The sequence below is a fragment of the Rosa rugosa genome, chromosome 4 (genome assembly GCF_958449725.1).
Source record: "Rosa rugosa chromosome 4, drRosRugo1.1, whole genome shotgun sequence".
NCBI classification, from domain to species: Eukaryota; Viridiplantae; Streptophyta; class Magnoliopsida; order Rosales; family Rosaceae; genus Rosa; species Rosa rugosa.
Genome location: NC_084823.1, coordinates 25,506,912 through 25,534,485, shown reverse-complemented (window position 1 = coordinate 25,534,485; position 27,574 = coordinate 25,506,912). Strand labels below are relative to the sequence as shown.

The window sequence follows — 27,574 nt, the reverse complement described above, 5'->3', positions numbered from 1 at the left end:
ATCATCTCACCATGGATTTTATTTACAAGTTACCTCGTACGCAGGATGGTAATGATGGTATTTGGGTGATTGTAGATCGACTCACCAAATCAGCTCATTTTCTGGCGGTTAAGGAAACCTTTAGTTTGGATAAATTGGCAAAGTTGTATGTGGACGAAATTGTAAAGCTTCATGGTGTTCCCGAGTCCATTGTTTCTGATCGTGATGCTCGATTCACATCAAAGTTTTGGAGGAAGGTTCACAAATTTATGGGAACAGAATTACAATTTAGCACTGCTTTCCATCCTCAAACTGATGGACAATCTGAGCGGACTATACAGACTTTGGAAGATATGTTGAGGGCTTGTTCTCTACAATTTAAAGGAAGTTGGGATAAGCACTTGGCTTTGATGGAGTTTGCATATAACAACAGTTACCATTCGAGTATTGGTATGGCTCCCTACGAAGCTTTGTATGGGAAACAGTGTAGGACCCCCTTGTGTTGGGATGAAGTGGGAGAAAGACAACTTATTGGTCCTGAGATTATTGAGATCACAACAGATAAAGTTAAGGTGATCAGAGAGAGACTCAAGATGGCTCAAAGCAGACAGAAGAGCTACGCAGATAAACACAGGAAGCATCTTGAATTTCAAGTTGGTGATTGGGTATTTTTGAAGTTATCTCCTTGGAAGGGTGTGGTAAGGTTTGGTAAACGAGGGAAACTAAGTCCAAGGTATATTGGTCCCTATGAGATTGTGGAACGAATTGGTCTTGTCGCTTATCGCTTGGCTTTACCTCCACAACTATCTCAAGTACATGATGTTTTCCATGTCTCCATGCTTCGCAAGTACATAACTGATCCTTCACATGTGTTACCAGCTCAACCCATTACACTTACAGAAGATTTAACATATGAAGAAGAACCAGTACAGATCCTTGATCGTCGTGAGCAAGTACTCCGAAATAAGGTTATACCTTTGGTTAAGGTATTATGGAGGAATCACCTGATTGAGGAAGCTACTTGGGAACCAGAGGAGCAAATGAGGCAACGATATCCACATCTTTTTCTTTGACAGGTACAATTTCGAGGACGAAATTTTATAAGGAGGGGAGATTGTAATGCCCCGTACCTTAAAGTTTTTACTAGTTACTTTTTATCGAGGTTGACCGAAAAGTGACTTTTCTTTAGTCCGGTAAATTAGGAAATTTCTTTGAGAATATCGTAGAATACGTAAAATCGAGTTCGTGGACACGTAGTTCGTTTTAATCGGAGTTTCTACGGAAAAGTTATGATCAAAATAGAAATTACTATTCTGAGCATGGTTTTTTTTTTTTTTTTTGGTGAGTTTCTAATTGTGGAAAGAAGAAAATAAAAACAGAAAAGGAAGAGAGAGAAAGGGACAGATTGAGGAAAAATCGGGACAAGCCCGAGCTCTCCCTTCCCCTTTCTTTTTCTTTCGCCGCCGGCCTTTCTCCACCAAAAATTGACGTCGTCCGGCCACCCCAGTGCGCACCGCTCACCTTGGCATGATCCTTCCTCCCTCCTTTTCCTAGATATGTAAGTTTTTCACCTTGGGTATCATTGATTTTTGACTTTCGAAGAGAATTGCAGAATTGGGGAAAAATTGGTTTTTGCTTTGATCTTCGGTTTCCGGCGATTTCCGGCCGGATTCTTTGGGGGTTTTGGTTGTTGGGGAAGTGCTGAACGTGTTCCTAACCTTGTTGCAGCTCGTTTTGATCGGTGGAGGAAGATTTGAAGGTGTTTGAGACTGTGAACAGTACCGTGAACAGTAACTCTCGAATTCTTAGGTTCTTGTTTAATTTTCTGGATATTTCTACTTGAATTTGGTTGTTGTTGCAGGTATAGGAACTGTTGGTTGTAGTCTATGAATTGTTGTGTTGGATTTAAGGTTGTTGGTTAATGAGTTTCCTTGGAGTTTGATGTTGGTTGTGGTTCTAAGGTGGTTAAGATTATTATCTTGGGTTGAGAACTTGTTGTCATGTTTTTAGTGTTGAGGAATTTGGTGTTGAGATTGTGGTTTGGAAAAGAAAGTTTAGAGAGGAATTGAGATTTAGAGTTGGATTTGTGAATGGAAATCGGGAAAGTTAAGAAAGAATGTGGAAATTTTGAAAAGAGAATTATTTATAAATTGGTGGTTAGTTTTAGTTAAGAAATTGAAATTGTAAGGAATTCCGAAATTCGAGAGTTGCATCCTAAATTGAAGAATTGGTTGTTAGAGGGAATTTCTTTTAAGTAATGAGTATTAATATCCAAAGGATTAAGCTTTGACTTTTAGATTAATTTCTTATCGAGGTTAAATTATATCCTGTCCTTTTGCTACAGGACGTACTGATCCCTCGAGCGAGGAGGACACGGGCAGGCAGCAGGGTTAGCTGCGAAACTCACCGTGAGTGGACTTTTTTTTTATTTAAATAATGCATGCAGCATGGTATTAAGTTTTTATTTGTATACTATTTGAGTAATTGTGATCTTTGTGAAAAGAGGAGAATTTAAAGAAAACAGTTGACACGGAGGTTATCTTTGGCGCATGCGTATATTACCTAGTTGGCAGTCCCTTCTAGGTAATAGTCTGGTTGGCAGTCCCTTCCAGACTATATTCCGGTTGGCAGTCCCTTCCGATGCGTCATCTGGGTGGCAGTCCCTACCAGATGGCATGAGATGGTTAGTTGGCAGTCCCTTCTATCCACCGCCTCCTATTCCGGTTGGCAGTCCCTACCGATGCGTCATCTGGGTGGCAGTCCCTCTCAGATGGCATGAGATGACTAGACAGCAGTCCTTTCTAGTCATCGAATGAGTTTTTCTTGAAAAGGAATGGGTTGGAAACATTGTGAAATCTCGCTGCATGTTGGTTTTGTTAACAAGAGAAATGGGGAAGCATTCAATTAATTGTTTCATAACTTGTTTCAGTTTTGTCCACTCACTCTAACGGTTTTTAAATGTTTTCCCCTGGGCCCTTCGTTTTCAAATGCCCAGATTTCAGATTGGCTGAGATCGCGTCCAGGCTCAAGGACTTGGAAATCAGTGCTTCCGTTTTTGTTCGTAGGTTATTACTTAACCTACCTTGTATGATATCGGCTTAGTTTTAGTGTCTCTCTGATAAACCTTTTCTTTTAAATTTGATGGATGTTGTTGTTCGGTTTGTTGTTGTTTATGGAGGTTATGTTGGGATTTGAACTTCCGGATGTAATATATGTGCTTGGATTGTAAATATGATATCGTAGGTTGAGTAGAAGTTAAAGTTGTAATCATGTCCAGGTTTGTGAAATTTTGGGTAGCCCATATTTAGGGGAGGTTTTGCCGAATTTTCGGTAGGATTTCGCTTAACGTGGGCCCCGCAGGCTCGTATCCAGGTAATTGGGGTGATTCCTGGGTCGGGTCCTGTCATTTAAAGGTGTCATCTTTGTGTAGTGGGTCGACTTCTGCCTCTAGGATTTTAAACATCTGGTCAATTTTTCTACAGAATGATAACATACTATTAATCTTGCACTAGTATAAAATGACTGTTTTTGGGTCACTGAATATTTATGTTATCTACAGATGGTATAATAGGCAACATTTATATTTCTATTGAACTGTTTGTAGATGAGTATAAATGATGAGTCCTAATTTACATCTATGGAGGAAAGAGGAGAAGATGCAACATGAAATGTACAAGGAGATAATTTGCCTTCTAGAAGAAATCGCATGAGAGGTTTTACAGTTGAGCAAGAAGAGTTCTCAATGTTGGTTGTCTTTTGAGGAAATTCCTTTGGCTGAGGATCTGATTGAGCGTGCAAAATGCAAGAAATGTGGAGCAATACTCAAATGTGATTCGACATTAGGGTCAAGTAGTATGTTACGTCATCACAATTCGTGTTATACTTCCACTGATAGTAATGTTGTTTAACCACAATCTACCACACGTTCTATTAAGTTTCAGTATGACAGATTCTATGAGTTATTGATAAAAGCTATTATCAGACATAATTTACCTTTCAGCTTTGTTGAGTATGAAGGTATTAGAGACATATTTTCCAATATCTCTTCTTCATTTAAACTCCCTTGTAGAAATACCGTTAAAGCCTATGTGTTGAAGTTATTTAAGGGTGAAAAAGTGAAGCTTTAAACTTTGTTAAATTTGGTTCAAGGGAGAATATGTTTGACTATTGATTTGTGGATCTCTTTAGCAACTTATCGGTATTTGACAATTACATTTTGTTGATTCGGAATGGAGATTGCGAAAGAAGATTATAAATTTTTGTCATATGTCTCCTCCGCACAATGGTGTTGCATTAGCTAATATGGTGAATACCTTGATAGGATAGTATAGAATTGAAAAGAATTTGTTTTCAATTATCTTAGATAATGCAACTGCGAATGATTCCTTTGTTGAAAAATTGAAGACGAAGTCAAACTTTAAAGGATTGCTCTTAATGGATGGCAGATTCTTTCATGTTCGGTGTTGTGCTCACATCTTAAACTTGATAGTTCAAGATGGATTGAAAGCAATTGGTCCCTCTGTGATAAAGGTACATGATTGCATCAAATACATAAAAGGTTCTTCGGTAAGAAAAGAAAGATTTTTAGAGTGTGTTGCACAAGTTGGATTGAGAGGTAGTAGAAGAGGCTTGAGGCAAGATGTGCCTACTAGGTGGAATTCTATATATTTAATGTTTGATAGTGCTCTCTACTATCATCGAGCTTTGATGAATTTGGGCTTAAGTGACCATGATTTCAAGTTGTGTCCTGTTGTTGATGAATGGGATAAAATAGAGACGATCACCAAGTTTTTGGGCTATTTTTATGAAGTAACGTGCTTATTTTCTGGAACAAACTACCCTACTTCAAACTTGTTCTTTCCAAAGATGTTCATTGTTTAGCATATTATACAAGAAGCCATGAGGGATCACGAAAGTTTCATGAGACGGATGGAGATGAATCTGAAGTTTGAAAAATACTGGTCAAATTATAGCTTGATTCTTGGAATTGCAGTTGTGATGGATCCTAGGTTAAGATGCAATTTGTGGAGTTGGCTTATGACAAGCTTTATGGTCCAAATTCTTCACAATTAGTGGTCTTTAATGACACATTGTCCTCTCTATTTAATGCATACGTGGAGAAGAGTTTCGATCCAAATGATTCAAGTTACTCAATCAGTTTGGCTTCTTCTCAAGCACGAGGAGATTATAGCTTACTTGAGCTTCGATCATAATGATTCAAGTTGATAGTTGGTCATATGTATGTGTTCATAGTTGATAGTGTGTTTTTAGTAATATGTATGTTGCTGCCATAATGTGTTGATAATTGATCATTTGTAGGCTTTTGATAACGCTTACAAAATTGAGCAAGTATTTGGATGAAGCAAGGCTAGAAAGAAAGCAAGAGTTGGATATACTTTCTTAGTGGCAAATGGAGCAAATCCGAGATCCTATACTTTTTCATCTAGCCAGTGATGTGCTCACAATTCTCATTTCTACCGTTGCATCTGAATCGGATTTTAGCATTGCCGAGAGAGTTTTAGATCAATACCGTAGCTCATTGTTGCTTGACGTGGGTTGATCATCTGTATGTGGGTTGTATTTGGAGTTTCAATAGGATTTAAATACATGAGAGGAATATATTTTAAATAAGATTGAAATATGTATCATATTGAAATTCAAGCAATATTTGTATGAGAGATTTATTAATTAATAAAGGATTAGTCGACAAGAATTTCAATTTGATTAAATGTCAAAGTGCAATTGAATAAAGGAATGTAGTTGCACTTGGAAAGTTCAATAAGATTGAAATTCAATTATGTATAAAATTTGATATGTTGATTGACTAATAGTAAATTAGGTAATAAAGATTGATTGTGTACCAATGAATTCAATTTGATTAATGTCAAGGTTTCTGGCCAAGACCTTATATAAATCTCTGGAGAGAAGGTACAAGAGTTGTAATCACTAGAATAATAAACATATCAGTGACCAAACTACCCAGAGTATGAGTGAAATGTGGAGGTTTGCAGGTTAATTATCGATATTCTCTATTCTCAAAATATGTCAACCGAGTGGATCCAATGTCATGCCCCGATTTTTCAAAGCACAATTAATAAACCAAATAAATAAACACAATACATCGAGCGTGACGATTCGAACATCGACCCTAAGTACCAGAAATTTTTTTTTTTTTAAAACAAGTGTACTACTAAGTTCCTAACTCACAAGGTCAATACAAACTCGTTCTTTAGAGTCATATATTACATTACACAAGTTTACGAATTAAATTGCTGTTAACAAAATAATAAGTAAACGCTCCCTCAAAGCTTACTACAAACAGAAGTTTGAAAAATGTCAAAGCAACAAAATTAGCTTCCGAGCACCTACAGTTGCTTCAGCAAAACTCCTACGTTAACCACGATTACACTAACCTGCAGGATGAACCCCTACACCATTGAATAGTGCACCGGATTATAACAACAAACCCGGTAAGCTTTTCATAGCTCGTATGAGTAAACTCAAACCACAATAGAAGACCGGAATAATAAATCAAACAATATAGTAACCCCCGCATATATTTTAGTTCGGAAAATTTTTAAGAACAGTACATGAAGTATAGGCCGTTCCGAAGTTCGGTGTATTTGGTTTCAAAGAATTAATTTTGGTACATGAAGTTCCAATCCCGACTCACTTTTAGTACATGACGTCAATAACACCGTTAAACCTATGCAATTATTCAATTTTCAAAGGGTAATTTTGAATTTTCACCTCTCTCTCTCTCTCTGGGACACCCAATTCTGGGTATCCTTCTCCTTCCTTCTCCTCCTCCTTCTTCTTCTTCTTCCTTCCTTCCTCCCTCCCTCCCTCCCTTCCTCCCTCTCCGATATCAAGTTTTATTTGGACACCCAAATCTAATTTTCTTCTCCTTCTCCTTTTCCTTCTTCCTTCTTCTTCCTCCCTCCCTCCCTGATTTGATTTGGACACCCAAATCTGGTTTTCTTCTTCCTTCTTCTTTTTCTTCCTTTTTCTTCTTCTTCCTCCTCCTCCTCCTTCTCCTTCTTCTTCTTCTTCTTCTTCTGCAATTTTTTTTGTTTTTTTGTTAATTCATGAAGAGACTGATTTGCCCTTACAAATTTGACTAAAATTACATTGACTAACGGGCCGTATACACTTATTTTGGGTTGGGATTGTAACATCATGTACCGAAGTTAATTCTTTGAAACCTGATACACCGAACTTCGGAATGGCCAACATTTCATGTACTGTTCTTGAAATTTTCCCTTTTAGTTCAGGAGATTATAAGAAGATTAATCAATATAAAAAAAATAGTAATCCCTGCATATAACTTAGTTAAGGAGATTATGTGAAGATAAATAATACGAAGAATAACTTAGTTAAGGAGATTATATGAAGATAAATAATACAAAGAAATAGTAATCCCTGCATAATACTTAGTTCACTAATTACATTAAAAAAATCAATTCAGAAAATAGTAATCCCTGCACATAGTTTAATTTTATTTTCCTCAAAATCACATTGCACAAAAAAAGTGAACAAAATGTCCAATTCCACCAAGATATATATATTTCAAGTACACACACACACACACACACACGTAGTCATCCACTCAGGGATGCCACTAATACCAACTATAGTTTTACAAATTACACCACTCGAAAATCATTTAATAACAAAATATTGTTTTAACTTACCCATGAACCATTAACGATCAAGTTCATATATTTCAAAACAAATATTTATTTTGATAAATACGATTTTACATGCTAACAATTAAATCTACTAAATTAAAACATAACTAATTTAACAACCGAAACACAGTGAGATTTACTCATCTCAAAATCCCTCTGCGTTGATCGGAGTAATATTTTCTATGTTTTTAGTATCATTTTCCCTACATTTTACTTAGTTATCCCTTTAACAATGTCATTTCTAACTTACTTTGTTGTATTTAGGTAGAAATGAACTTCAAACGCAGGAATCCTGATGAGGCTAGGAAACTTGAAGACATTAGGAGACCACATGGCTTGAAGATGACGTTGGAGATATTTTGGTAGATTAAATCTGATTTTTGTCATGGGAAATGAAGGAGATAATGTGAAAATCAAGGAGAATAGGTTGAGAAAATCTTGGGAGAGTTTCAAGGGATTGTGCATCAAGAAAAGGCTCAAAACAAGTCCAGATTCATCCCTCAATTCTCTCAAGATATGTTGGCCGAAATTAAGGAATTAAAATCTGCAGTATTAATGTGAAAATCAAGAGAAAATCAAGGGGAGGACATTAAGGATAAAGCCATAGAGAGATTTAAGGGAGAAAAGGTCCAAAATGCGTCCAGATACATGGTCTAGGTTCATGCCTAGATATTTGGCCGAAAAATGTGAATAAAATCAGATTAAATCATTGGAAATTTGGCAAAAATATATTAGGGATTTATTTTGGAGCTTTTTGATTGGTTGGATGACACAACAAAGCTGACGTGGCGCTACGTGATTGGTCGAAGCTGTGTGGCATAATCAGATTAATTCCATGGGAAATTAATAGAAGGATCATGAAGCTTGGCCGTCCCCCTATATAAACCCCCCTATGCTTGAGGACCACTTCACACATTCTGACAGGACCCGCCCCAGGATTTCACCCCGAAATCCGAAGTGGCCCTGCGGGGCCCACTTTAGAAGAAATTCTACCAAAAATTTGGCGGAACTTCCCCTAAAAGTACGCTACTCAAAATTTGTAGGAAAATATTTACACTTCTAAATCATCCATCCTTAATCTCCTGGAGCCATCTGCTCCCCAAATCACAACTCCAATTTCACAAATATCAGTCTCAACCCAAAAACAATATTAATCCCATAGGTTATCAGAGCAATACTAATCCACTAGGTAACAAAGAAAACAGAAATAGAATGAGTACGCGGAAGCAATGCTGTTGGCTATGCCTCGACTCCATGTACGCCCGACCTCAACTAATTTCGCCTGCAAACTGGGCATTTGAAACCGAAGGGCCCAGGGGAAAGTACATGAAAACGTTAGCGTGAGTGGACAAAAATAAACAATTTAAAAAGAAAAAGATTTCATACTTTCCCACATTTATCTCTTTAAAAACCCGATGCATGCAACAATTTAAAGAAACACAACAATTTTAGTTCAGCTCAAGAAAACCGACTAGCCCCGCTAGCCACAACCAAGCAAAGAGGAAAGAACTCTGATACTCATGAAAATAAGACCAGCCCCGCTGGTTAAGGGAATCGGACTAGACCCCGCTAGCCCAGCAATAATATAATGAGTAGGGGAAGATGATAGCCATACGGATAAGCCACTCAGGCTCGGGTGATAGCCTCCCAGGCTAAAGTACTCCCATATACTCCCGTTATATACCCACACGCCACTATGTGTAGCGATTAGGATACTGGGCTTCAGCATTACTGTCACAAAGACAGTAACCAGCGCCACAAAGGCGGACGGGCTTCGGTGATCCCATCACCTCGCCACAAAGGCGGAAGATCAATGCTAGCAATGATAATAGTCACCCACAGTATGGCAAAAGGAAAATCCGATAACCATAAATCCATAAATACATAAGGCTTCCCCAACTCTCGCAAATGAATTTCCAACGACGTGTCCCACACGCCAAGAGTATCACCATAATTCGAAACAAAACCAATTTCAAAATCATCATCGAGGCATTCCTAATGCCAAAACCGAAAGTCGATAAATAAACAAGAAATAATTCCATCGAAATCCCATTTCGAAAATCTTTCAGAAATCTCAAATCGACGAATGAAAATAAATATGGAATTCCGGAAATCACCTCGGAAAAATAATTCGTCGAAAATCACAATATCAGAATTTCAAATAATAATTATAATCAATTTCTGAAAAATCAATTCATATTCTCAAAAACAACTCATAAATCTAAATCCGAGCATAATAAGTTCATATCCGAAACTCATGAAAAATCAATGTCAAATTATAATCCAAGACAAAATATCATGCTCGATAATTAAAACGATAATTAAATAAATCAATAATTTCAAAATAATTGCATGCATCATTATTTAAAACAAAAGTCCACTCACAATACTATTCCGACGATCACGCATACGAGTTCCTTCATCGAGCAATAGCTCGGTACGTCACCCTGTACACAATTATATTCCGTGAATAACTATTCTAATTAAATACGATTCTCAAAATCGAATCCTCATATAACATCTCTCTAATTATTCTCGGATTCAACCCAAATTATACCACTAATACCAATTCGTTAATTTAAAGGTTCCAATGCAGAACCGAGAGATATCCGACGGTCCCCTTCTCGTAATTCGATAATCGAAACCCTAAACTTCGAAAATTCATAATTAATTCCAAGTTTCTCCAAAAATCACCAAACTTCACATACAAGCTCTACAACATTTATAGAATTTAATGGGCTAAAAACTGGAATTAAAACACTGCCCTACACGCCTCCACGAGCCACCCACAGTGGCGGCGCGTGGGGCTCACGCGCCTATGACCACCACCTCCAATGACCACCAAATTTTGGCAGCACCACCTACTCATCAGACCCAACGATTTTATAACTACAACATGTTCCAATTTTACCTTTAAGTGATCGAATTTGGCCGGTGAAGAAAACCCAGAAATTCCAAGAACCCTAGGATCGGGTTTCGATCAATTCTCCCTCTACACTGCAAATCGTGGTTCAAGGCTAGGGGGAAAATGATCCTTGGAGAAAACCGCACCTTCGACGCCGGTTTGGTGGCCGGAGACTGCCGGAATCGGAAGATATCGCCGAAAATAACAAACTGCTACAGTAATGTTCTTGGTTTGAATTCGAGCTTCTCCGGCCAAATCATGACGACCCACGACCACAGACGTATAGGAGAGGAAGAGAGGAGTCGACCGTCACCCTGGGCTCACCGATTGGTGGCCGGACGGCGGCAAAACGAAGGGGAGAAGGAAATAGGCCGACGCGGGGAAAAAGGGAGAGGAAGAGAGAGAAAGTCGGGGTAGGGGGTAGGTTTCCCAAAATGGAAACTTACCCTGGTAACTTTCTATATATATAGAAAGTTACCGTGAACAGTAACTTTAGTATTTAGGCTATAACTTACGCATACGAACTCCGATTTTTACGTACCACATACGCACGGGCTCGGTTTAACGTCCTCTACGACTTCCATGAAGGAAGCTTTCTCAAATTTTGACCCGAACAAAAAGTCATCTTTTAAGGCCCCCTAAAAGTACCAAAACGACAGTAAAAGTGAAAATAAAGGTCGTTTACCATCCAAATGACTAGTAAACCGGTGAATTCAGGTTCGGGACGTTACACATTCTCTCATTCAAAATATCATCAAACCCTGAATCAAATACGCAATCCTCCCCTTTTCTCTCTCAAAATTTCGTCATCCTCTCTTCAAGTCAAGAAGCCGTGATCAAGCTCCATCAACATCTCCTTGCCGTGGTCCTCATCTTGCCTCCACCACCTTTGAAACTTTCTTGCGTTCTTGAGATCTTCAAAAGTGTAACCATGTCCTTTTCTAGTTTAATTTCGGTTTTCTTTTCTTGTAATTCAAAACAGATTTTTGTTTTGTTATTTTGGATGTTTCGAATTCTTGTTAGATTAAAGTTTGGATGTTAAAGATTGATTTCCAATAACCATGAAGCATGTTTTGTTTTAGGTTTTTCAGATTATAATTTTTGGTTTCATATGTCATGATTGTTTGTTGATTTTGTGCTTCAATCCCACCTTTTATGTGATTATGTTCTTTGGTGCGCAACTTAGAATTATAAGCATGTAATTGTATCCAAATTAAGATATGCTAGCGTTCTAGATCTTAATTGCTAAGTGGAAAATCTATAATTCCTTAGGTAAATCAACAATGAGCTTTGCATGATAAGATTAGCGTTCTAACTTGTTGTCTTTGCTTAAATCAATCAAACTTCCACATGTTTTTAATGCGTTAATTGTGTTTTGTTGGGGAATTGATCACTCACTAGCTTTGCATGATTAATAGGGTTAATTATGGTGCGTTCATCTAGTTAATCTAATTAAGGAAAGTAATAAGAACTTATGCATGCGTTCATGGTTTGTTCTTGATTGATTTCTTTCTATGATATGTTTGATTCGAAATTATGTTTGATAATCTGCTTAATGTGTTAATGGTTGTTAATTATGTCTCTACTTCCTCCATTCATCTACTTCTACTTTGATTCAGATTTGTTTGATCACTTGTATAATATTTAGTAGTTAGATTTAGACACAAACTTTCGAAATCCCCTCTTAATTCTTTGTAATTTTCCTAAATATTGTATTTCTATAATTAATATTCTTTTCTTGACGTATAAATGACAGGAGCACCCTCAAGGATAGAACGATCCCTACTTGCTATATACTAACAACTGTCGACAGGGTTAATTTTGGGAACTCATTTTGAGCTCATCATGCATCTTCTCTCACAGCCGGGATAACGTACAGAGCATTCTCCATCAATCACCTAAGTAAATTCAAGCCTCAACTTAGTACTCAACTAAAAAACGAAAATGGTTACGGTTTGTACCGAGCACTTGAACAAAAAACCGAAGATTTTGTCAATCAAGACAAAATTTTCTCCAAGACCTCCTAAGGTCTCCGGAACACTTTTGGGATCAATTTTTCAAAATTATACAACAATCTAAAGATCGGATCCTCACATATCGCAAACTGAGAAAACCGAAACTACGTTAAACCTAGCATGCTTCAAATGGTCACGACATGACTCCATAATATATCAACATGCTCATATCATCGAGTGTGACACAACAAAGAAAATAGAAGCATAAAAAATGGCCGGACACGCCGCCACAGGCGACTGCGCGTGGGCCACGTGCCGCCGACAACCCCTAAATTGGGTCACCAAACCTACATTAGAACATTCATCTCAACAGCCCCAACAACTTTTTCAACTATCACAAGGTCCAATTTTAACTATAGAAGCCGAAATTTACCTCGAAAGCAAAAAGGCCGATTAAAACCCTAGAATTTCATATCTTCGATTCAGCCTCCACACTTCAAATTGCTTCAAGCCACTTGGAGGGATTGATGTACATCTCACAAGCTTCAAACCCCCCCCCCCCAAGAATTGCCTCTGGAGGTGCCGAAAATGTGAGTTCCAAAGGTGAACCTGAAACAGCCTAGCCACTGCCTTTGCTGCACCTTCTACGGTTCAAATCAAGCAACCAAACCACCATAAACTTGAAGAGGGGGAAGAGAGTTTTCCAACGGTACCAGTGGTTCCCATATCAGCCGTCAGATGATGAAGATACCGTCGGAGAAAGAAAATGGTTTGGTCGGCGGCTGAGAGAGAGAGAATGGGTCAGGTTTCCGGATTTGGAAATTAGGGTTCTTTTGACATTTTTCTAATTTTTTTTTCTATTTATAGGGAATTTCCAAAAATAGAAAGTTTTTCCGCTGACTACAACCTCTTCATACAATCTCCGATTTACGCGTGCAACATGTTTACCAACTCGTATCAACGCGCTTTACAACCTTCGTGGAGGAAATTTTTGGAGAAACCCGACGAATAAAAAGTCAACCTTTTAACCCCTCGAAAATAAAATGTGTCGAGAAATTATTCGTTCGAAACACTTTCACTCTACCCCAAAGACAACGAAAGACACCCAAAACTAATAATCGCATGAATAAGCAACTTATTAATTTCCGGACATTATCCGATATTAATAATAGAAATTCGGGGGTATTACATCCAAATTGTTAAAGGTTTGACTCGAGAATATATTGATCATTGAAAGGAATGAGATTAAAGCCTATAATTATAAGTCATCATGATGGACACCCAATCTAGTTGATTGGAGATCCTAAGATCTAGCTAGGTTCAAAGGGACAACTAAATTGTGTATGACTTATAACACTGAGGAGATACTTTTCCTACTCACTCCTAAATCTAATGGGATAGTGTTGCTTGCATTGTGGTAGGATAAGATTTGTTTTAATGACTTCCTCAACTTGGAATCCTAGTAGAGTATAGCAAGATACTCGCCAAAAGGAAGTCACCTATATTAGTTTGAAATGAGGCTGTTTCTATGAGAACTTTGAGGCTGGATTCTCTGAAGAAATAATGAATACAGGGTATTGTCCATGGTCGGAAGGACACATCTGTAGAACCAAATGTGTTTCGAAAGATATTATGTGATTATTATTGTCTTAGTTTACATGAATGGCTAAATAGTTCAAGACACCGCGTTCACTATTTAGCTAGTAAACTCGATAGTATGTCACTAGGGAAGCTTCAAGGTCAGAAGCTACCTATCTTGATATGATATCTTGTCCGATCGTACTCTCTCAAATATCTGCATTACTCATTTACATTTCATTGATCAATTTCCATTCATGTGGGGGCTTGTTAGAAATTTAATATTTGATTATTAAATATTATATGTTATGGAATGGAAGTTATAGAAAGATAAATACCATGTAACTGTCATTAAGAAGTTACAATATATCTGTTAAAGGAGTCCTACTGAACTAAGACAATGTTTCAAATTGAAACAATGCAACTGATGCCTTTAAATTAGTAAACACATTCTTCACGAACAAATATCTGACTCCTATAAAACAAACTTCAATTAATTCCTTCATTAGATTATCCATTCTTGAAATCCTTTGTATCAAAGTTTCTTCAATTAAAATCCATACAAGAGAGAGTACTACACAATTTGTGTTCCTTTGTTTTCTAGATAGTAGTGCTTCTTCTAGAAAAGATTTGATCGTTGAATTCTTGGGAGGCGTTTGCCAATTACCAATTACCTTTCAAGCACTGACGAGGGAGGCAATTTTGCTTTAAGGAAATATTATAACATAGTTCTAGTCTCGATCATCGTCAAAAAGGTTTTTCTTAACTTTCTGTTATTTCCTTTTACCTGGTTGATATATGAGACTATAAATACAGTAGTTTCATATAATTTTTCTAACAAAAAGTTCCACTAATTCCATATACAATACATCCCTTAGTCTACTGTTTGATTCATCCTATTCTGGATATAAGAGTTTCTAAAATCGATCTCTCTCAAGTTTTCTTGAGTGTTTCTCGATTTAGTTGTTTGCTGGTGGATGTTGTTAGTAAGATTTTCAGTTCAAACTAACTTCTTTTCAATATCGGAAAGATATTGCTCTTCTTTAAGATAGTCTAGCTTGACTTCAAGTCTTGCTACTTTTGAATTTATTTCTTCGAGTTGGTTAATCCTTAGATTAAACCTCTCGAGCTGCTTTATTACTCTTTTAGGGCTCTTATCTCTATATAGATGATTTAGAAATTCAATTAAGCTTGGTCTTGAAGATCAAGATCTTCTACTCCACACTTGCTTTGGACATGAATATGTTCGTCGCAAAGGGTATTAAATGTGCCAATTGCGTCGCCACAACGCACCATGATGAGTCCTCACAGACAAATGGGCACATATGTTGGATATGAGACTCTAACCATCATCCGCCACTTAATACCCTTGCTAGGCGATCTCTTTACCGCTAGCTTTGCAGATTGTCATTTCTATGAGACAGTCTTCCTGTCGTTAGGGGAAGATAAGAACACTGATGTTCAGCAGGAACGATAGAAATTGTCGTGGTCTGTCCCCACTATGTCTCAACATGATCCCCGCTTAAAGTGACGAGATCGCACATATCTACTACAAACATGCCTGCAAGGATGAATGTCTCTACGAGAGGACGTAACGCCACCCTACATGGAGGTAGGCATGGCACCAACGCCATAGAGAGTGGCACTCTGGCATCATAGGTCATGGCCCCAGCTAGGATGCATGGGAGACCCGTGGGTTCGAAGGATACTTTGGCACAACTCAATCATTTGATCATCGACACTCAAAATCTGTTTCATGAGAATGTTCCGGATTATGGTTATCATTGGGGGACGCCTCAACGTCAGAACCTACTTTTGAGAATATAGAGCTCTCTGAAAATTATACTAGTGTACATGAGACTTGGGATAAAAACTCCATCATGATTGATGATGTATTTGCGCATTTCATAGCGTATGAGTTGTTGATTCATATGATATCAAACCATGCTTCGTTGATAAATGAATGCCAACATAGAGGAAATTGGTCTAAATGGAAAGACACGATCCAGGTTAAGTTGGATTCTGTAACGAAGATGAAGGTTTTTCGAGCCAGTGATGCTGACACCTCCTAACATAAAACCTGTTGTCTAATAGGTCTTCGTTAGAAAGCGTGATGAGAAAAAGATATGGTAATCTCGCCTTATGGCTCATGGCTTCTCACAAAACGCCCTGAATGGATGTCATTACACTCCACTACCCTGTCAGTTTGGTAGTTTCCGAATAACTGAATATGCAGCTTATGAATGTGGTCACTGCGTATCTTTATGAGGATCGAGATACGGAATATACATAAAGATTCATGGTGAACTTCATTTACCTAAGTCAAGTGGCTCTAGATTACGGAGCTCGTTTTCAATGAGGTTGAAATGCTCACTAAAGTGACTGCTTGATTGGGAAGAGATATGTAAATGCCTGTACGTTTCGGATTCTATTGCGGTTCATGTTGGTGACATGATCTTCATTGGAAGCCCTTACAGAGTTGAGGAAAACTGCTAAACACTTGAAATCCGAGTTTGAGATAAAGGATCTTGGGAGAACACGATTATGTCTCGGTTTGGAACTTGAGCTTTGTGTTGATGGATGCTTAGGCGTTTTGACAAGGTTAAGCCTTCAAGCATAATCATGATCATCCGTAGTCTTGATCCTAAAAAGGATTCTCTTCGTCCAAATGATGACGACGAAGATGTGCAAGAGACAAATGTACCCTACTTGAGTATAATAGGCGCATTATTGTACTTAGCTCAATGTATAAGATCAGACTTCTCATTTGCAGTGAACTTGTTAGCTAGATATAGCTCTGCGCCAACGCAACGCCACTAGACTGGTGTAAAAGATATCTTTCAATACTTGAGATGTACGATTGATCTGGACTTGTTCTATCCCTATAGAGAGATGATGGATTCAGACCCATCACACACCAGGAACGCCGCCAACACTAGCCTGCATCTTCGATCCCCATTCCAAAACGACATTAGTGTTTTGGAAGGTTTTGCTGATTCTGGGTATATCTCTGACCCACACAATGGTCGTTCCCAAACTGGTTATGTGTTCATCATGGGTAAGACAGTGATATCTTAGAGGTCTATAAAACAGACTCTAGTCGCTATATCTTCAAACCATGCAGAGATTATTGCTCTTCACAAAGTGGTTAGTGAATGTATATGGATTGGATCCATAATTACGCATGTTCGAAGCAATTGTGGTTTGAAGTTTACCACAGATGAGCCTACAAGCATTTATGAGGATAATGTTGCTTGCTTTGAACAAATAGAGGAAAGCTACATCAAAGGCGACAACACCAAGCATAATCAGCAACAACAGACTTTTCTCAAGATCAAAGTGAACTAGGTTTGATCTAAGGACAATGTAGCAGACTTGTTCACTAAGTCATTGCCTAATTCCACTTTCGAGAAACGTGTTGGTAGCATCGTTTGCTGAAGTTATCCGAACTCCCATGATCGTAGTCATCAAGGGGAGATGCAGACATCAGGGGGAGATGTCTACATGGTCTCGAAATGTGAATTGTGTGTTGTACTATTTTTCTTCTTCAATCGAGGTTATTTTTGTCTCACTGGGTTTTTGTTACTCGGCAAAGTTTTTGACGAGGCAACGAGAGGAGCACCAAGTTTGGGCAACACAAGGGGGAGTGTTTAAGGACACCTAGTTCGTGTGTCTGGCCCAAACTTTGATTATTTGTCTGAGTTGTAATAGGGTTAGTCTTACCGATATCTATGGAGATATTCCAATCATTGTATGATTCAGTTACCTTGTAAGACGCAGATTATTTACTTGTAATCCTCTATATAAAAAAGGGGCCGTGACCACTTACTCAATTTTAGTCTAACAATTGCCCACTTGCTCCACTAAGAGTTTTTTAACCCCATTTACCAAATCTAATATTTGATGATAGTTTTGCCCCCATACTCTCTCTTTCTATCTCCCTCGACTCCCCTCAATCCAATCCTTCTCCTTCTCCTCTTCTCCCTTCAGGCCACCCTCTCCCACGCCACCACAGCCTACCCTTCCATTCCGGGCACCACCCCCGTCGACGTCTCCTCAGGCGCCACCGCCACCAACCTGATCCCCCTCGCCGCGAAGTACACAGAAACGGCCGAATCTTCGACATCAGCCACCACTATAGCAGAAACCGGCGATAGGGACTCATTCACCCCCGATCTCCTCCCCGACATGCCGGCGTTTGACTCCGTTCTGGCTCGGAGATGAAGCTCCCCACCCACACGGGGACCCACATCGACGCCCCCGGCCACGTCTTCGATCACTACTTTGATGCCGGCTTCGACGTCGATTCTCTCGACTTGGATGTCCGCCATCAGAGACGATCTCAACCACTCCTGCACCGACCTCACACTCCAGAGGGTGCCCAAAGCAATTTCTGGGTGCCCATAGCTTTTTTTTTTTTTGAGTTCCAAGAATGGGGAAGGAAAAAAAAAAAAGAAAAAAAAAATGAACTTATACAATTGAACATATAAATTGATCAATTGTGTCTGTGTATTCATTTTGGTTTTGGGAGTTTATGCATTTCACTTTAGGGCAATAATAAGATTATTGGGAGGCAATAATAATATTACTGGGGGGGGGGGCAATAAAATGTTTATTAGGGCAATAATAAGATTATTGGGGAGCAATAATAAGATTATTTATTTGGATAAACCTACTAAAACATTCCAAATTAAAAACATATTCATTTTTCACTAATTATTGATCCCTAATGAACTTGTTACTGGGGGGCAATAATATGATTATTAGGGGGTAATAATATGATTATTGGGGGGTAATAAAATCAGACGCCGGAATCCGGTCACCAGTCCGGCAGTCGGATTCGGGATTCCGGTCACTGGACGCCGGACTCTGGTCACTGGTCTCCGGAGACCGCGGTCGGCCACTGGTCACCGGAGCATAGCAAGGTGGAGGATGACTTCTCTCTCTAAGTGAGAAAGAAGGAGAGGGCAAAAAAGTTCCAAAAATAAATAAAAAGAATAAAAAAAAGAATTAATTGGGTATTAGGGAAATAATCCCTTAAAGTGTTTTGGGTAAATGGGGTTAAAAAACTGTTAATGGAGCAAGTGGGTAATTTTTAAGCTGAAATTGGGTAAATGATCATTTCCCCTATAAAAAAGCCCCTATTATCAATGAAAATACAACTCAATTCTCTCCCAATTTCGATTCCCTAAAATTCAATATATGAGCCCATGAAGCTCTGTCAGACAAGAAATTTTTTGTTTTTATTTATTAGATATTATTCATAATAAAAATGAAAGTAAAAAGATAACTGCACTTCCCAGTTTCCCCTATTAATTAAGGAAAAATGGCATCGTTATTCCCAAAAAAAAAAAAAAAAAAAAAGGCATCTGCAAGCGGTGTCCAAAACTGAAACGCAGCGAACTGGGACACGGTCACACGACCAGGTTTTCTGCTTTCCGCAATAGAATTAGATAATTTTGTAAAGACGTAGGTTAGCCTCGCCTCTAAACCCTAAACCCAGAGCCGAAAGCAAAGGCCCCCCCCTCTCTCTCTCTATCTTCTTTCGCGTCAGTGATTAATTAATGGGAACCCTGAAGAGAAAATCGGAGGAAGATGACTCTGCAGCAGCTCCACCCAAAGTAGCCAAGTCGGAGAACAAGAACACTCTTGAAATCGTCAACAATGAACAGATGGTCTGCGTGCACGACGTGTCGTACCCTGAGGGTTATGTTCCTCCGCCGCCGCCGCCGCCTTCTTCTTCCGAACCCGCCAAGAAATTCCCCTTCACTCTCGACCCTTTTCAGTCCGAAGCCATCAAATGCATTGAAAATGGCGAGTCCGTCATGGTAACTAATTCTTCTTCTTCTTCTTTTTTTGGCATTGAATTTTTCGAATTACGAGTATGCTTTTTTTGAATGTGAATCCCCCATTTTGATAGGTGTCTGCTCACACATCTGCTGGAAAAACCGTTGTTGCGTCATACGCGATTGCGTTGTGTTTGCGTAACAAGCAACGTGTGATATACACCGCACCCATCAAAGCTCTCAGCAACCAAAAGTACAGAGAGTTCAAAGAGGAGTTTTCGGATGTTGGGTTGATGACTGGAGATGTAACAATCGACCCCAACGCCTCGTGCTTGGTATACACATTGCATACCCTTTTTCTTTTTTCTTTGTTTTGGGATTGCCCATATGAGAATGGACTTGTCAATTGGTTTCGTATTTCAGGTGATGACCACGGAAATCTGGCGGAGCATGCAGTACAAAGGATCAGAGGTGACGCGAGAGGTGGCTTGGATAATCTTTGATGAGGTGCATTACATGCGGGATCTCGAGAGAGGTGTGGTGTGGGAAGAGAGCATTGTTATGGCTCCAAAGAATGCTCGCTTTGTCTTCCTCTCAGCAACTGTGCCCAATGCCAAGGAATTTGCTGATTGGCTCGCAAAGGTTCATCGACAGCCTTGCCACATTGTCTATACGGATTATAGGCCCACTCCTCTTCAGCATTATATTTTCCCCTCCGGAGGGGATGGTCTGTACTTGGTAGTTGATGAAAAAGGAAAGTTTCGTGAGGACAGCTTTCAACAAGCTCTTAATGCACTTGCTCCTGCCTCCGACGCTGCTAAGAAGAAGGAAAATGGAAAGTGGCAGAAGGGTCTGGTCATCGGCAAGGCCGCTGAAGAAAGCGATATCTTCAAGATGGTGAAAATGATAATTCAGCGTCAGTATGACCCTGTCATACTTTTCAGCTTTAGCAAAAGGGAATGTGAATTACTTGCAATGCAGGTACAAACCCCTTTGGAAATGTTTATTTTTAAAATGACATTTGAGTTCTACCATGCCCCAGTCTAATACATTGCCCGACTATTAGTGGCTTACTCTTTTGCAAAGTGAACTCTTGAACCCTATTGACTGCATGTTTAAGATTTGATGTATTATGACCTGCTTATCCATTTAAACCTTTCTTAAACTTTTGGATGAAAAATCACATGATATTTACTATGGTTATCCATTCAGAAGTGATACTGTTTGTTTTGATAACCTTCTGGAATTTGTTTGATTTAAATTCATGGTCAAGTGGAACAATAGTTTAGTATAAACTTTGTTATCATTACTAGTTTCTTCATCAGTTTGTTGAATACCAGTTTTACACTTCCAACTTTTTTCTTGTCTGTTTGGTCATATAGATGGCAAAGTTGGACCTAAATGGGGACAGTGAGAAAGCAAACATAGAAGCCATCTTCTGGAGTGCTATGGATATGCTTTCAGATGACGATAAGAAGTTACCCCAGGCAAGTTGTCATTCCTTCCTTTCCAAGATACGTGTCTTTCAAAGCATGGCTCTGTGTTGGGTTTAGACGATGTGATGTTATATCCTCTTTTGAACATTTACTCTTAGAGTGTCGAGTTACTCTCTCTCTCTCTCTCTCTGTTTCTGTGCTCTACTCCCTCCAAATATGTGAGTTATATTATGACTTAGATAGTTGGGTAAGAATATGAAATTTAACACACTCAATGGTTGTTTCATCTTATTACTTTAAATACAACACAAATAAAATTACCTAAGAGTTAAGTTAACGGTTTCCTCTTTATATGTGTTCAGATAATAAGAATTTGGTAGTGTAATATTGTGTTTAAAAATATATCATGTGAACCCTGATATTAAGTTTGTTTTATTTCATATTGATATTCATTTCTTAATATACTTTTCTAAACAGGTTACCACTATGTTACCCCTTTTAATGCGTGGAATAGGTGTGCATCATTCTGGTTTGATTCCCATTCTAAAGGAAGTGATTGAGATATTATTTCAGGAAGGTCTTATCAAGGTATGGATTACTTGTAGCATCCCTGTGATTTCAATTAGTATATATAGACCAGCCAAACTTGCTTGCTTTATCATAGATAGGTCTTGAGTTTTTTTTCCTAAACCCCTCGGCCACTTTCAGCCAAAATCAATATTTGTCTGCTTTTACTGTTGATCAAATTGTATACTTTCTTTTCTTCCAGCCTAATGATGTATACATATGTATTTACAGATATATGTTTTAGACAAAGTGGTATAAACATTGAAATATATTTCTTTAGTGTTTGTTTGCAACAGAGACCTTCAGCATAGGACTGAACATGCCTGCGAAAACTGTTGTATTTACCAATGTCCGGAAATTTGATGGTAATAAGTTCAGATGGATAACCAGTGGTGAGTATATACAAATGAGTGGTCGTGCTGGTCGCCGGGGTATTGATAAACGTGGGATATGCATACTTATGGTAGATGAGAAGCTAGAGCCATCTACTGCCAAAATGATGCTTAAAGGAAATGCTGATAGTTTGAACAGGTATATGTTCTCAATCTGGAATTATATGTGCATAAGACCTTTAGGACACTTTTTATCCAACAGGCTAAAGGTAGGACTAGTGTGTTTAGACTAGTCATGTGTTTGGCTTTCCGTTGGACTGGATAGCCAAGGGATCTAGATGTTCTTTAAAACCCCGTTCAAATGGTTTAAAAGTACAAAACTGAAAATTGAGTTGAAAAACCAAATCCATCTTCTTATGACACATTGTATTTGGATCAAACCAATAGTTTGACTGGTCTTGATATCACCCTTTCCTTCACTGAGAGTTTTATTTTTTATTTTTTAAATATATATTTATATTTTTCCCTAAAAATATGTTTTTTTTTTTTTTTTAATTCTGAGAAATCCTCCTCTTTCCATTTTCTTGGAATTGCTTTTTCCTTACCTATTGCTTTGTTTTCCAGTGCCTTTCATTTAAGCTACAACATGCTTTTGAATCAATTGCGCTCTGAAGATGGTAATCCAGAAAATTTACTTCGTAACTCATTCTATCAGTTCCAAGCTGATCGTGCCATTCCCAATCTGGAGGTTAGTTGCTGGATGCAGAGGCTAATAGTTTTTAATTGCAGTTGGTCTTCCATTATTTGTAACTTGGTTGTGGTTTGTTTGTTTCGCAAAGTTTCTTAACAACTAAAGAAATCTATTAGAGTTAGGAAGTGATTTATATTTTGTATTGTTAGCATACGGATTATCGATTTGCGAGTTATGTTATTCTTGCAGAAACAAGCAAAGGAGCTTGAGCAAGAGAGGGATTCAATTATAATTGAAGAAGAAGATAGTGTAAGGAATTATTACAATCTAGTACAGCAATACAAGAGTTTAAAGCAGGATCTTCGTGAGATTGTGATTTCTCCAAAGTACTGCTTACCATTTCTGAAACCTGGTAGGCTTGTGTCAATCCAATGCACCAAGAGTGATGAAGCTTCCGCTTCTTTTTCTACCGAGGACCATGTCACATGGGGTGTTATACTTAATTTTCAACGGGTGAAAACTGTTTCTGAAGGTTAGAACTCTCAATTGCTTAGAGTCTGTTACTATTTGGGATTTTAGGTCACTAAATGGTTCATGTGTTTTCCAGACGATGCAGTTAAGAGACCTGAAGATTCAAACTACACAGTGGATGTTTTGACTAGGTGTCTGGTCGGCACAAATGGAGTTGCAAAAAAAACACTCAAAATTGTTCCTTTGAAAGAACTGGGAGAACCTGTTGTTGTTTCGATTTCCATCTCTCAGGTCAAATGCTTGATACTGTTCTTCTGTTTATTGCATCAAATTTCCATTTCTTTTGGCTTTTCTTGCCTTTATCACTCTTCCAAATTATCAACTGAACTTGGAATTGTTTATGGTTATTTACGAAAACTGCTTGCATCTTTTTTATTCCTGTGCTATTTAACTTTGTTAACATACGGTAACAGTTAATAACATATATTATGTCTTATATATGAACAGATTAATAGCATGAGTCGACTTTGTATGGTCATACCAAATGATCTTTTGTCATTACAAGCTCGAGAAAACACACTGAAGAAAGTTCTTGAAACTCTTTCAAGATTTGGAGAGAAGATTCCTCTTTTAGATCCTGAAGAAGACATGAAGGTACGCTACTGCAAACTTTTTTATCCTCTTTATTTTAAAGATTGCTTTTTTTATTACTGAGCACACCTCCCCTTTTTCTTTCTTCAGATTCAAAGTAGTTCGTACAAAAAAGTGGCTCGTAGGATTGAGGCTTTAGAGAACCTGTTTGACAGGCATGAAATTGCAAAATCACCACTAATTGAGCAAAAGCTCAAGGTTTTTCACATGAAGCAGGAATTGGCAGCGAAGATCAAGTCAATTAAGAAAACAATGCGCTCTTCAACTGCGTTGGCTTTTAAAGATGAACTTAAGGCACGAAAACGGGTTCTTCGGAGGCTAGGGTAATTACTTCTTTTTCCTTCACTTCACCTCCTCTGGCCTTCTCACTTTTTATGACAGAGTTGCTTAGTTTTCCCGCACCGATGTTTTGTCACTGTTGTTTGCTTATCATTTAGTATGAAATTCAAAAATTACAATTCTCATACTGTAGACGAGATTTGAAAGTCTCAGGCAACTATGACAATTTACTTTTTCAGTCTTTGAAATAATACTAAAATGATTGGGTTGATTGGAATGCAGATATGTTACTAGCGATGATGTTGTGCAGTTGAAGGGTAAGGTTGCTTGTGAAATCAGTAGTGCAGATGAGTTGACCCTCACAGAGCTCATGTTCAATGGCGTTTTCAAGGACATAAAGGTAGAAGAGATGGTATCTCTTCTCTCATGTTTTGTTTGGCGGGAAAAACTAAAAGATGCTACAAAACCAAGAGAAGAACTTGACCTGCTCTTCTTGCAATTACAAGAAACTGCTCGGAGGGTGGCTGAAGTTCAGCTTGAGTGCAAGGTACATTTTTCTCTGGTGAAGTTAAATTGTTGTTTTAAGCTTTTTCTCAGCTTGTGATAACAGGGATTTATTTGCCTCTAAAAAGTTCGAAGTCCTATTTGTGAAATAGAAGTCGGATGTTTGTTCAGTTTGTCTGTTGTTTCAATGTAGTTTGTCATTATTTCAGTAGCATAGGTAACATGCATGCATCTTGTTTAGTGAAGTTTGTCAAAATGTGATTTCTCTTCTTTAGAGTATGTATCAACACCAACATGATTTGTATTATCTGAGATGAAATGGCTAGTTTATGTGGAAGCATAGTAAATTGGGCATATGACAAATTGCTAAGGACCTTCAAATGAAATTCCTATGCTGTTGAGTCCCACTTGTGCTTAGGTGGATTCCGTGCTTGGCTTCTCTATGCAGTTGCAAAGTGGATGGTTTTTACCTTCTTCTTATATACGCAACTGAAATGTTCCCTCTTTCTGTTGGATATACTGCAGGTTGAAATTGACATCGATAGCTTTGTGAATTCATTTCGGCCTGATATTATGGAGGCTGCATTTGCTTGGGCAAAAGGGTCAAAATTTTATGAGATAATGTCAGTTACAGGGGTTTTCGAGGGTAGCTTAATCAGGGCAATCAGGAGATTAGAGGAAGTTCTTCAGCAACTTATACACGCAGCCAATTCTATTGGAGAAACTGATCTTGAATCAAAATTTGAGGAGGCTGTTTCAAAAATCAAGAGAGACATTGTCTTTGCAGCTTCCCTATACTTGTAATTTTTGGCTGGAATTTTTTGTTTTTGCCATGGGGCTACTAGAGGAATATATATCAAGGTGATGGATCCCTGTACAAGGATTTTCAATTGCTCTGCTAACGGATTGAGAACAAAGAGATTGGCTGGTGGCACTAGCAATCAAGTCCTGGATGGTGAAATATCAATTATTTATGGTACTTGAAGGGTATCTGTATTTTTGTAGTATTGTTGTAAGAGAGCACGTAAGCTTCAATATTTATGAAATAGTAGCTGGTCTGTTTTATTTGCTTCATTTCTGTTTCGCCAAATATCTAATTACAGGTAACTTGTAAACATTATGAAGCCAGTAAATACTGTTCACATAGTATTGATATGCCTTGTATTACATATTGCACGGAAAAACCCGAGTAAAATTCCATTACTTGATAACCTCACGAATGCGAAAACATGGAAAAAAGCAGCCAAACAAATAGTCAACAACAGACCCAAAGAAGCCAGCAGATCTCGGCCTTGCTGCTATGGGGGCTTGTGCAACTGGTACGCCATACACAGGATCTGGATCTGGAACCGGAACCATATATTGCTGGTAAGTTGAGGTTGAATTTAAAGCAGGAGCAGTACTTTCTTGTTTGCTTGGAACTGGAAGTGGATGATAGGCTAGCTCTGGAGCAGGACGCTGTAGTTCAGGCGCCAGAAGATTGTCAATCTCATGGGTATGCTCAGTATATTCCATCCATGGTGGTAAAGGTGGTGCGGACGGCTGAGTTGTTGAGGAGGAGGAGGCGGTGTACGAGGAGCAACAATGACATTGATGTCGGGGTGGTCGTGGGGGTGGTGGAGGATCATAGGGTGGAGGAGGAGGGCGAGTCTTTCTTTTTCTCTTCTTTCTAGGCCACAACTTGAGCTTCTTCACAGCTTTTATCATTGCTTCCTCCGTTTGGGGTTTGCAAAGCTATCAAGGGATTTTGGATCATGAGATGGGTGAGAGAGAGCCTGGAATGGAATATTGATGAGGAAATGAGAATGGTATCTTGAACTTAGTCTTAAAAGTGTAGAGAAGGAGCGGTGCCTATGCTTTTCAACGACTAGTAATCTTTTGTCCTTTTCAGTTTTCAAATCTTATAGCCGTTATTAATCCACTGACCGACACCCACCAACACATACCCCTCAAATTTAATTTAGTCGAAGAAGAGTTCTGCAATCCTTTTACGACCCGCCGATTCATACAGTCTAATTGCTTCATAACTTTAAGCCTTGGTTTCTCAGAGGCTCCATTCAAATCCATGCATAACAATTGCATTATTCGAAGAAGTAAAGAAATTGGACCATATATTGCCCTGTTTTCTAGTTTACCATCAACTACTACTCTCAATGTCATAAAACCTAAACTCTCAGTCTCTTTCTTGAGTTCTTCCATTGTGGACCTTTCTGCACCTCTTCAACTCCAGGCACTTGCAAGTCGATTCTGCGACTGCTCTGACTTGTTTTTCGTTTTCTTCCATTGTGGTGCAAGAATCTAGAACAAGCCATTTTGTTGCTCCATGGACAAAAGGAAATGAGAGGTTATTTATTGGATTAATTCTTGTTTACCTACCTGAACTTATGGCCATTCTTCATGTTAGTCCCTAAACTTTCAATTTCATCAAGAACACCCCTATACTCCCAATTTTCATCAGCCGTGTCCAATTCTTCAAACTCCATCTAAAATTTCTGTCAACTGATGACGTGGCAGGAGACAGAAGGGCGAAATTCCAATAATAACGTTATTTGATTATAATTATAAATAAATAATAATTAAAAACGATAATTAAAAAAGCCAATGTTTTTAAAATGAAAATAAGGACTTATAGGAATAATATCTTCCACGATATCAAGTCTTGTATTCATACATAATCACGATTTCTTGACAAATTCTTTCTTCTATATGAACACAACATCTCCTCCAAGATTTTGAGACTCTGAGCCAC

The 27,574-nt window shown here is 38.4% G+C and overlaps 2 protein-coding genes and 1 long non-coding RNA gene across 3 annotated transcripts; 2 read left to right on the top strand and 1 right to left on the bottom strand.

Moving 5' to 3' along the window:
* Positions 1-1,365: 1,365 nt before the first annotated feature.
* LOC133745879 (uncharacterized) lies at positions 1,366-3,233 on the top strand. The gene is made up of 4 exons (XR_009863857.1): positions 1,366-1,537; positions 1,708-1,788; positions 2,324-2,387; positions 2,975-3,233. It is a non-coding gene; the product is annotated as an uncharacterized LOC133745879 (long non-coding RNA).
* A 16,224-nt stretch (positions 3,234-19,457) lies between these two features.
* On the top strand, positions 19,458-25,899 carry LOC133743495 (DExH-box ATP-dependent RNA helicase DExH9). The gene is made up of 13 exons (XM_062171450.1): positions 19,458-19,936; positions 20,029-20,229; positions 20,318-20,875; positions 21,277-21,381; positions 21,808-21,918; positions 22,178-22,428; positions 22,854-22,977; positions 23,170-23,452; positions 23,528-23,682; positions 23,899-24,045; positions 24,133-24,365; positions 24,604-24,868; positions 25,351-25,899. The coding sequence occupies exons 1-13, from the start codon at positions 19,673-19,675 to the stop codon at positions 25,627-25,629; spliced, it is 2,976 nt and encodes a 991-aa protein (XP_062027434.1). The 5' UTR covers positions 19,458-19,672; the 3' UTR covers positions 25,630-25,899.
* A 126-nt stretch (positions 25,900-26,025) lies between these two features.
* Positions 26,026-26,532, bottom strand: LOC133744547 (leucine-rich repeat extensin-like protein 2). The gene has a single exon (XM_062172640.1). The coding sequence runs from the start codon at positions 26,530-26,532 to the stop codon at positions 26,026-26,028; it is 507 nt and encodes a 168-aa protein (XP_062028624.1).
* Between the last annotated feature and the right edge of the window lie 1,042 nt (positions 26,533-27,574).